This window comes from Aquila chrysaetos, chromosome 11, assembly GCF_900496995.4.
Source record: "Aquila chrysaetos chrysaetos chromosome 11, bAquChr1.4, whole genome shotgun sequence".
Lineage (NCBI taxonomy): Eukaryota > Metazoa > Chordata > Aves > Accipitriformes > Accipitridae > Aquila > Aquila chrysaetos.
Genome location: NC_044014.1, coordinates 22,142,403 through 22,154,208, shown reverse-complemented (window position 1 = coordinate 22,154,208; position 11,806 = coordinate 22,142,403). Strand labels below are relative to the sequence as shown.

Sequence of the window (11,806 nt, the reverse complement as noted above, 5' to 3'; positions counted from 1 at the left end):
TTTGCTACCACAGTGCCAGGATGCAGGAAAAAAGCATCAAGGCTAAGCTAAGGATGTTTCACCAAAACATTTTCCTTCCTACTCTCCCCTCAAAAAAAAAAAAAAAAAAAAAAAGTGTTGCTTTTCCATTTAGCAGTAAGTTTTGCAAGGAGATTTCATCTGGTGTCGACATATTGGAAATTTTAGTGCATTTCCTCAGCTACCCCCTCCAAAAATGTTGAAAAAGCCACATACACAAAAAAGCTTGCTGCAAGGGCTTTGCAAGGTTTGTTTCATGTTGTTTGTTTCTCTTCTTTGCCAGCATTCCCCGTCTACCCCTTTTTCTTTTTCTTCTATTTCACAACTGGAAGTTGAAAAAAAAGAAGAGGGGACTCAAATAAAAGAGGGAATAAGCTGAAAACTGGGGAAAGAGCTGACCCCTACCACTTCCCCTCTGCCAGAAATAAAGGTTTGCAAAAATTCTCCTAGGATTATTTTTCTGCATCTCTTGCGTTGTTTTCCTGAAGAAGTGTGAAGCAATTTCAGCTCTAGAGCTTTTTCTAGTGATAGGAGAATCATGCCATGGGCCTTTCATCCAAGGAGAGGTGCAGGGGTGGTTTTCTGTCATTTCACCAATCCTCCTTCCTTTCTCCTCCTTCCCCTCATAACGAATCTGCTCTTCAAAGGCATCGAGCCCTCTCTGCGGAGCAGATGAACGCCAGCATGGTTCACCGCTGCTGCCAGCAGCTTCAGAGCTTAATGGTCCCCCTGGTTTTGACAGATTGACTTCTGGGCACAGTTATGTGTTGCAGAGAAATGAGGTGGGGGTCCACAGCCACAGAATGAGTTGGGACAAGACCTGGCCCACACTGCAGGAAGTCGGAGTTAATGCCTGCTTGAAAGGTGGTGGCAACTGCAGGTCCTTCAGGATTGTCAGTCACAGGAGTTCAGGTGCCGGGGGATCAGATGCCAGCTCGTGGGGTTGCCACCCTTGTTTAATGTTGCTTTCTCCCCCGGACTTTCTTTTGGAATCTGGTAACCCTGTGTTATATTTTCACACGCTCTTCCTCTGCCAGGAAAGGTAGCAAACGGCTTTCCTTTTTGGAATGGAAAGCTAAGACTCTTGTGTAGTCACCTGGCGCCAGAAGTTGCGGCTCGAGGAGTCGGATATCATGGCATCTACCAAAAGTGAGGTTTATGTTTACAAGAAATGGCATCATCTTGCTCGCTTGCTCGCTTTCAATCATGTTTCCTCCCCTCCTTGAAACATCACCTCTTGCTGCATAAATTCAGTGGATCCCCCAAACTCCTGAAGATCCCCTGCTCCATCCTCACCCTTAAAGCATGGCTAAATTCAGTGTGGGTTACCTGGGCTCTTCAGTTAACAGCTGCTATGGGGAGCTCCCAGAAGAGCAGCAGCAGGCAACCCCCCAGCTGCCTTCCCACAACTGCCTGGGGAAGGGCCAGGGCTGAAAGAAGAAGCTGGTGCTCACTTTGCCACCTCGTTGCTGCTGCGTGGGACATGTGGCGTTAGAGGGAGGCAGTAAGGTAGCAGAAATCACTGGCGTGTCATTGCCAGGGTCAGAAGGGAAAGCAGATATGACTGCGGTGACAGGCCATGCCGCCAGACTGTGACCAGGATGGCTAAATTCCCTGCCATTGGTGCAGTAATCTTATCAGCACCGAGAATTAGGCTGATAACACGCTGATGACTGGGATGGGGTGCTTACCTCTGCCCTTTGCCCCATCCCTTGCTGCCTGACTCAGTACCAGGCCCCCTGCCCATCCTCCTCCCCTCCTGTTACCCCAAACAGGCTTTGCTCCCGGTCCTCGGGCTGCCAGCAGCAAGAACCCAGCCGGTATTGTCTAAACAGGGCCATACAATGGGCAGCATTGTTGACACTGGATTTTTGCCCTCATTAAAGATGACCTCACAGCCCACCCCTTGGCCACTTCAGCCAGCCCCTCGGGACTGTGAGGCTGTCTTTTGAACTCGGGTAAATAAATTGGGAGAGGAGGGGGAGAAAGGGATGGGGAGCAGAGGAACACAGCGGTCTTTGTGTTGCCACCCTCTCTTCAGCACTGGTGCTCTCTGGTGTCTTTCTACCCACATCTGACATGGCAGGCCAGGTGCCAAGGAGCCAGCATGCTGAGCTCACCCTCCCCGGCCTGCCTGCGTTCGCTGGGCAGTGACACCCTCTGCGGTTCTGCAGCCTCCCTTCTTCGGGTTGCAATTTGCTCCGGTCATCTCGGCTGTCCTTTGTCCTCCTCCAGGCCTTCTGTGCCTTCCTTCCCACGCCTGCAGCCCACGCTCCTCCTGCCTCTTCTCTTCGGGCTGAGACCATCCGCCCAAGCATCCTCTGCTGCCAGCACCGTGGAAGTGCCACGCAGGGACCTGGGGAAATGCCACCTCCTAGTGGCAGCTCTTCCGACGCAGCGTCCGTGGCGTGGGCAGTGCCGCACTGTCCCCTGCTCCGTGGTGTCACCCAGGTTTAGATGCAGCTAACACACCTAAGATGCCAGCCGCATCTGAGGGTGGATCCGCGTGGGGAGAGAGGTGATGCTGGGGGGCTGTGAGCGTGAGCCCTGGCGACGGGTTGCCACATAGGCAGCACCGGGGCAAGTTGCAGCACCAGGAAAGGATGAGGGCACATCCAAGGTCAGTTTGCTGCTGCTCCTGTTGGGCAAAGCCTGGCGTCCCATGCCACTATGTATCCTCTTTGCATCACTGCCCTCTACCCTATCTCCTTGCTGCAATAGCGGCCTGGGCGTTTGGGGGCTGCCCAACGCTTAAGAGAACAAAAATGGTTTCCCAAAGTTAAAAATAACCTGGGATCAAGAGATCAGGAAGACATCTCCCTTCCAAGCTGCCAGCCGAATCCCAGATACTTCTTCTCCTTCTGGAGAGGTTTCTGATAGACTCCTGTTAGGGAAAGGAGGCATACCCTGGCAGGGAGAAACTGGTGGGGCTGCCCCGAGAACGCATACATGCTGCTGGTATGAGAAGCAGGAAGGACAAAGGGAAAACTTGCTGGACCCTCGTGCCAACCTTCCCTACTCTAGGCTTAGCAGTGGCACACAAAGGAAAACCTCAAAGATGGGGTGTGCCTCTCCCTTTCTGCCACCCCCAACTTTGCCTACGTCCATACCTCAGTCTCCTTTAAAGTGAATGCTTTCTCTCCTCTTGGGCAATGGGACTCGAGCAGAGAGCTGTCTTTGTATTCCTCCAGAAGCCAGCCTTGCTTTTCCTCATTTCCCCTTTGCTTATCCCAGTGAAGAGCTGTATCTTGCAAGCAGCATTTTTGTTGTCTATAAAGAGGAGGTGGTACTTGTGTCCGTTGTCCAAGTCCATTCACAACTGAAAATCCTTCAGGATTCCCACCTGAGCAGAGTGCCTCCCCACCGTGATGTGTGATGGGCTGCGGCAGCGTGCATGGCTGGCCAAGGAAAGGACATTTGGAGCCCTGAAGGAGAGAGGTGCTACAAGCTGTTACGTTTCTGGCCAGGAACATTTTTAGGTCTCCTTGCTGGGAATGAAGCCCTTACCTGCCTGCCTGGTTTAGCTGCCTTTCCAGGTCTTTAAAGAACCTGTCTTCCCTGTCTCCTTTCAAGAATGAAGCTGGAAACACACTCTTCCCTTTCCACATCTACTTCCTCACTTAAAGAAAAGGGCTGCAGACCGCTGGGTTCATGTCAGTTTTGGTGGGTAAAATGCCCCGTGCTAGCCTGGTGTTTGCGTTTGGAGTCTTAATAGGGGGAGAGATCTGTTGCAAGTGTAAAAGAAATCCTGGGCAGGTAACACGGAAGGGACCCTGCAGTCCAATATCCACTCTTAGCTCTTTCTGGTTACCTTTTTAAAGTGTCCTTGTTTTGTCTCTGACGTCTTGTGGCAGTGCTAACGTAGAAGTCTCATTCAAAAAGTCAATCTGCAAAGGCCGCTTGCAAAGTCTGGTCCTCATGGAGAGCTGCAGCAGAGGATCGACCACCACATGCATTCACACATTCACTCATTCACACAGCAGGCTTTCGGTGTGTTCTGGAAGGTATGCGTTTTGCTTCATCCGAGCTGTGTTTGACGGGGTCATGTTTGCAGAGAATGCAGGCATAAACTTCAAGACCAACCCACACTGGACCTTCTCTAGTTGATAATGCCAGGCGATTTTATCCCTGAGTCTTTGCAAAAAGCAAGTCAGGTAAGGGCGAAGTGGCAGAATTGTATGGCTTTTGGTATAGAGCTACGTGACATTATCACGAGCGTTCTTACCCTCCTAATTTTACCTCCATGAGGATGCTTGTGGAGGTTTTGGGAAACTGGGCTAAGGGCACCCACTTTCAGAGGGTTGCTGGAACGGCTCTGGGATCCATACCTGTAGTACAGCTACTCTGAATGTCCCTGCTGATATATGTGATGGAAGACAGACCAAGCTTCCTACTTCTGCAGACTGCACTAGACTAGGAAGAGTGGAAAATATGTTGGAGGTCACCCTGCTTAGATTTCCGGTAAGATCTTGGCAAATGGGATACTCGGACTGAAATAAATAGGATGCAATTCACTAGGCAAGTACAAAGTCCTAGCTCGAGGGGAAGAGTCAACCGTCCAAACCTGTGCTGGGAGAGTAACTTGGTGAGATAGCAGTTCTGCAGAGAGGGGTCTGGGGGCAACAGTGGAGCATGTGCTCACAATGTTGTGCTACTGTGAGCAGAGAAAACTGCAGACGAAGAAATAGTAGCATGGGAAAGACACATGGAGTAACCGTCTGGTTCTGCTTGGCACTGGGGACACCTTAGCGCTGAGGTTTTGCTTTGTTTGCCCATTGTGCCATTCTGCTTTTTAAATAGGCTGCTGGCTCTGTGTTGTGCCTTGGGAATAACAACGCTGCAAAAGGAATTAGGTATAAAGATTAGCAATCCTAAAACTTCAAGAGCCTCCCTGAACAGAAAAAGTAACACACAGGGGAGAATCCAGGCAAACTTACCCTGTTCTGCACCAGCAAAGCTTCTCTTCCACGTTGACACTGGGCTGCGCAGCTCTGGGGGATGGATGCCTGTCAGGACGGCACCTCTCAAACCACTAGCAAAGGACTGCAATGTCACCCCCCCAAGGACGTCCCCACCTGATCACAGCTTCTGTAATATGCTGGGAGCACCCCACAGGGACCCCAGCTAACATGCCTGAATGCTGGGGTAGGAGCCTGGAAAGTGCTGGAAAGCAGGTAACAGCTAGCTGGTGTGCAAACACGCAATGTTGCCAGTGACTGGTAGGGCCCCAACTCCTCCTCTTTCTCCATCAGTCAAGTTTATCCTTAAAAGAGCCGGCTCAACCAGGTGATTGGCTCATCCCTGAATATCGGGCACACATAGCGTCTAATCCCCAAACTGATGCCAGCCTCTGGCTTTTCAAATGGCCACCTGAGCCTTTCTTACCTTGTTTTCCTACCTATAAAATGGGACCTTCATGGATTATTTGGAATGACATGGCCAGGAATGAGTAGAGGAAAACAAGTACTGTGCAGCGTAGGACTGTGCAGGTTGAGTTGATATTGCACTGTGGACAAATGATTTTCATGTAAACAATGGTTTGGTTAGAGAAAACTGTTGGACAAAGGCAGAAAGGTGGGGAATCATTTTCAGCTCCTGAGGAATCTGCCTCTCTGGTCTCTAGCCAGGCCTTGGCCAGCACCATCCCCCCAAAAATCAGTGGAGTGAGCCCAGGACATGCTGCGGTAGGACTAGGGCAGCTCTTTGGTGCCCAGAGGGTCCCTGCCTTGGTTTCCAAAGGTGTCGGGACTCCTTGTTCTGCATGTCCTCCCTGGGGCTCACGACTGGATCTCAGGAGGTGCCAGGCCCTCAGGTGCAGGGACCCAGCCCTTGCCCTGGTGCTGCTGGATCTATCACAGACATTTCTGTCACCCTTGGGGACAGGGTCTCTCCTCTTCTGCATGTGGGTGCTAATGTGAGTCTCAGCCAGGGACTAGGGGGAAAAACAGCACCAAAATGCCAGCAGTTGACACCTGAGGGAGAAGGAGAGGAATATTCCTGCAGCAAGTGTCAGAGATGCTTGAGGTTTTGCTCTGGAGGTCCCTGATCTCGTTGTGTCTCATCTCTAAAGTTTGCTCCAGGCATGCTGGGAACAGGCGGGGGGAGTTCCCACGGCCACATACGAGTTACATGACAGGTAAGCAGTGCTGAGGATGTAAGTTTGAACGGCTAATCCGGTTTTATCCCTCCAGCCCCACCCCTCGGGCTTTCCCTAAATTATCTGCATGGGATATCTGCATTGTCTGCCCCTGCCAGAAGGCCCTGAGAGGCGGGAGCGTTCCCTCGGTCTCTCTCGCCCAGCCCCTCTCAACATACAATGATTTAACTGCAAAGAGCCTGGCAACTTTCAGCAGGTGGCTGCTGGTGGGGACTGTGGTACTGCCCTCCATGGCACGTGTCTGCCCCTTATGCTGCAGCACGTGGATGATGTGCAGGGAGCAGCAACCTGCCAGAAGGAGCTTTCACAGGTGGAATAAATTGCACTCCCTTCATCCCAAACACCTGCGCTGGTCCTCAGGCAGGATCGATAGCTGAGTGCTCTGCCTTGCTCTTGAAGACTGGCTGCCTCTCACCTGGGTTGGCAGGTGTCTCTGTAGCTCTGTCCTGGCAGTGGCAGGATGGGTCCTGTCGGGGCTGTGCTGGCTCTTGCCCTTATTGTCTTTATTAACCAGGGTGACAGAGCAGGCAGTAATCGACTGGGTTTGGCAGAGGACACCAATGTGGTGTAGGAGGTAAGTGCTAGTGGGACTGGGATTCTCAGCGCTCGTGGCTGCTGCGGGATGTGGTCCCAGGCAGTAGGAGCCAACTGAGAAAGGGGCCGTGCAGGTGGGACCAGCGGCACGAGGGGGACAAGGCATCGAGTGCCCAGGCGGCTGTCCTGTGCCGCCTGGCCCAGGAGGCCTTGTGGAGCCACAGCTGAACCCAAGTCAGCAGGGCCAGAGGGTTGCTAAATGAGCTAACAAAGCTTGGGCTGCAGCAGCAGGAGTAGCAGAGGTCACTATGTGAAGTCACCCTGACACCGGGAAGGCACCAGCTGGAGAAATGTGCTCAGCGGTGGGCACCATGCCCTCAGGGAGGGAGCAAATCTGGGGACAATTCAGAAGGGAGTGAGGAAAATAGGAAAGAATGCGAGGTGTGTGCTCAGTCTGAAGGAGCTTGGTGGTGGCGGCTACAGGAGAAAGGAAGGGAGGCAAGGACAAGGCTGGAAGGAGACAACGATCCGTTTCCTCTCCGCACGGGAACGGGGTTACGTTGCAGTAAATGAGATTTTTATCAGGCCTAACTCTGGCTCACAGATCTTGCTCAGCCTGCTGGGACAGTGGTCCAGCCTGCGCCTCCCCCCGTGCTGTCCTCTGGCCCGACACAGGCAGGCGTCGGAGGAAGTCAGCGGCTGAGATGGCTTGCTGTCACCTAGAAGTGCCATCTCCCCCTCCACCCACAACCTGCCTGGGACAGGGGGGACCCTTGTGGAAAAGGCAGCTGCCCCAAAGCCACGTTACTGGGTGGCTGCTGGGACGGCAGTAGGGGTTTGTGCTCCTGCATGGGCTTTGCTGCGCGTGCATGGGAGTTCTGGGCCGCCCCTGCTCCTACGGAGGGACCACCTGAAGAGCTGGTTGCGGTGGGAAAACAGCGTTACCCGGCCGGGGCGAAGAGCACACGCTGGCCCCTTGACCCGCGGTTCGCAAGCGGATTCTGCGTGTCAGCACTGCTCGCCAGCCAGGCCTCTCGGGGCCGGGGCCGGGGCTCTGCCGCCCGCCGTGGGCGGCCGCGGCCCCGGCGGCGGCGGCGGCGGCGGGAGGACGGAGCGCTGCTGCCACGCGGTGGCCGGGGCCGGGCGGCACCTCGCAGGGAGCGGGACGGGCAGCCCGGGGCAGGTGGGAGCCCACCCGCCTTCAGAGCGGGGTCACAGGCAGGGGAGCGGGGATGGGAGGGGGCCGGGTCCCGCTGCCGCCTCGCGTGGGTCTCCGCTGGCGGTCTGCCCTTCTCCTTCCCATCAAGCTGCCGCTTTTCTGTTCGGTGCGGTCCTGCGCTGCCGTGCGGCTCACAGCTCGCCCGTTCGTAGAGAGCTTTACGCTTTGGCTGTTCACGGGGGGAAAGGGGAGAAATCGAGAGACGGATCTGGCCCATTGACTCCTGCAGGGTTGCCGAAGTCCGGCAAAACCTGGAAGTATAGGATTGCAGCCCTCGAAGCATCCCACAGATCTCAGCTGCCGAATTGCACCCCAGGCAGGGGGACAAGTGTCTGAGGGAGGCTGGACCCAGATTGCTGAGGGGTTTGAACACCGTCCTCGTGGGATGCATCCAGAAAGTCAGAAAAGGCCAATGATGCTTCCAGTGAGCTTTCCCAAACGGGGCAGCCCTGTGCCAGTTTGTAGCCAAGAGCCACGTGCTATGAAATTCCTGGGAGCTGCCCAGCAAAACTGGGTGGTCACAGTAGTGAGTTTAAGAGCTTTACTGAACTCTTAAGCGTGTAATCGGTGAGTAGGTGAAAAGCACTGAAGTACAGATAATAGCTAACGAAACCACTCAATATTTCAATGCAAGATTTACTGTGAATAAACTGAAAAGAGCACAGGCCTTACCTACGCTTCAGAGACTAAATGCTTAAAAAAGTGCTGGTGCATCTAAGGGTGGGAAGACCAGCAGGAACACAAGTTGAGGAGGAGGGGAACAATGCCACAACAGAGACCTTCTTTGACTAGTCTCCCATTACATGAATTATGGTATTCCATCAGGAAGCTGGATGTAGCGATGCTGTTTTCCATCGTGCTTGCTTCTGTTAACAAAGCTGATGCAAACTCCCATCTCGCCTCTCGCTTCTGATGTTTCCTGTTATTTTTGTCCTATCCGCTAGCCTACGCATTAGCATAACGTTCACCAGTTCAGGCCGGTACTGTCTCGTAAGCTGCTTCTCTTCTTCAGCTAGCCCTTCCTACTTCTGTAGGTTTAAACCGGTCCTTACGCTACCTTATCATGGAAGCATACTGAGTGCTATTAGGGAAGGTCCCCTCTTTGGGACGAAACAGGCAAGGTAGTGAGTTCCTGGGTGCGGACCTCTTCTTGTTGGGCTTGAGCTACAGAAAGGCAGGCTGCGTCTGCCAGGAACCTGGTGGGACGGGAGTCTGAAGGTCTTCCTTGCTCAGCTCTCTTTGCCTGCCATAGAAGATCCAGCCAGCTGCTTCACCTCTGCGCCTGCTTTTATGTTCTTTCCTGTTGGTGTAACCTGCGAGTCCTCTGAGGGAACGGGCTATGCAGAGGCTAAGGATTCCTGACTACTGGAAAGGCCTTTATGGTATAACGATTTTCTCTAGTTGTACGACACACCGCTTGCTGGCCGCTTCTTCACTTTGTGCACAGAGATATCGAGGGAAAGCAGCAAGCGGTCTGTGTGAATAGTCAGTGGCTAGGGTGGAGAGTTCAGAGGAACAGGCCTTCCAAACAGGTGTTTAAAAACCAGCCCACGCCCTTTCAGGAGAAACCAAGGAAGAGTGATCAGCATCCCTTCCTCTCATCACGCTTATTCAACACGAGCTTGCAACCTGCTGTATTCTCCGGGGTATGATGCAGGGACTCGCCTGCACTTGGCAGATGGCTGGGTTGGGGAAGAAATCCTTGATCTGAGCCCTGCTTTGTCTTTGCAGGGACACTGACAGGTGTTTGCTTGTGATACGCCACGGGACACAGGCTGTGGGTGTCCCTCCTTGCTGGCTGGGCTAAATCGGGGTCAGAGGAACACCCTGTAACCAAACACCCTGCCACTGGCACTGACAGCAGCCCAGCCTACGGGAAGCGGCTCTTTGAGCGCCCTGAAGGAAGCCGCTTGACTCTCTAAGCGTGGGTCACCTCTGGGAGCGAACTGCTCGTTGGTTGCCACCCCAGAGCCAGTTGCATTGAACAGGAGGAAGTACCTTTTGCTTTCAAGCCAGGCCCCTTAGGGCACTTGTGCTTCTTCAGGTGCGGTGCCCACCTGGGTGTTCATCCCCGCCCACAGTGTTTCAAAGCCAGACTTTCCTCTCGGTAGCGCCGGTACAAGGTTGGCTCAGGCAGCTCCTAGGAGCACAAAGCATGCTTGCTGCGGAGATGCAGCATCAGAGCTGTTAGCCAGCTTCTGGGTGTTCTTTCACTGCCATCGTGTCACATCAGGGCTCATCAAGGCTGGAGCGGCCCTACCGGAATTGGGGCTACAGGAGCTGTGCGGCTGCTGGAGAGTCACTGGCGCAGGAGTGCTCGAGGCCCTTGAGCAGCCAGTGGGAGCCATGGGGCATGGAGAGTCCCATCCTAGACCCCGTTCGCTTCAGCAAACTGAGACTGCCATGCTGAACGTCCTGGGTAAAACCAGGGGGAAAGGTGTCCGCAAGGCCTCACGTGTAGAGAGGACATGGTGATTGGAAGTGCAGGCTTTAATGCTTTTTAGCTGATGTGGAACTCAACAGAAAATTCCGTAGCAGGTCTGTGTGGTAGCATGCACACAGGCCCATATGCGCATCTGCATGTATTGCAACGGAGGTTTAAGAAAACAGCACCCTGCAGGGTGATAGTAAAGGTTATGCATCATCCATATCATACTAACAGACCAAGAATATTTGGTTACTATATTCTGAAAAGAGGAAAAATGACCGTTCTCTTGTAAAGGACCTTGTAACTTCTTCCTACACCCGCTTCCTTCTGCTCAGCCGGAGTTGCACATGCCATTCCCCGTGAGTATGCAGCCAGCCAGTGAAATCCCCACTGAGGGCCATTGCCCAGGTACATGAATGCAAGAGCTCTCTCCGTTGTGTTAGGCAGTATGTGTTAGTAAATATATATTTATACATATACAAATGTTTGTGGAAACTTACTGCCAAGTTGTACAACACAGCGACAAGTTTCTATAGCTCAGTTTCAATCCGTGCTTGTCCAAGATGCACTTCACTCCCTCTCCACCTTCTCCTCCCGCTCGGATAGATTTCTCCTGATGGATTGGAGGCACGTAGGGGTGCTTACTGACGCAGTTCCTGCGTCTTGGTCTGCAGACAGCAGCTTTCATCTTTCGTGTTTGCTCCTCAACGAGTGTCTCGTGAGACGGTTGGATACCTTAGCCTCTGCACATTCTTAGAATAGGAATGGTATCAAGGAAGTCAAATGCAGAGAAAATCCACTTGTTTGATGCAAAAATGGAGATAGCCAGAGAAGACTTGGTTCAAAGGAAAAGTAGTGAAAACACATTTATTTTAATAAACTGTGCTGGGAAATTTTTCAAAATGCCGCATAAGCAGCTTACTCAGCACCGAGGTACTCTTCTGCTTGGAATTCTGGTTTTTCCCTTCTGATGTTTAACAGTTGACTAGTACTGCCACCACCACTTTCCCATCCTCTCACCCTGACAGAGCCCCCGGGGATAAGCACCAGCTCTAGCTCAGCTCACGTTGCCTGGAAGTGGGAACCAAATGCTCGTGTATGAGTTGCAGGGGAACCTGCTGAAAATGGATTACTGCCAAGAGAATGGACATAGTGCCATAAATAACACGGGAACTTGAGTGTAGAATTATTTATCCACGGCTGTGTCTTTGTTTGCTTGTTTTAGTTGCAGCAAAGAGTGACTATAGTATACGGTGTAGTGCTATAGCTTTCTTGTACAAGGTTTCTCAAGAATGAGACCTCTGGGGAACCTTAAACCTCTGTGATGATTATTAAGCTCCTGGAAGAAAACTAAAAGGACTGTTCAAAATCCAGATAGAAACTGGTTGTGTTATTGAGCTGGACGCTTCAGTCCGGGTCCTCCAGCAAGGGGGTAGGGGTGGGGAATTGA

At 52.7% G+C, this 11,806-nt stretch overlaps 1 protein-coding gene across 1 annotated transcript in view; it reads right to left on the bottom strand.

The window, feature by feature from the left end:
- The window catches only part of SCD (stearoyl-CoA desaturase), a 28,355-nt gene extending 18,060 nt beyond the window's left edge, over positions 1-10,295 (bottom strand). Inside the window, exon 1 of the mRNA XM_030030854.1 lies at positions 10,253-10,295. Coding sequence (XP_029886714.1) covers positions 10,253-10,295 — 43 coding nt within the window. The remainder of the gene's footprint in view (positions 1-10,252) is intronic.
- Between the last annotated feature and the right edge of the window lie 1,511 nt (positions 10,296-11,806).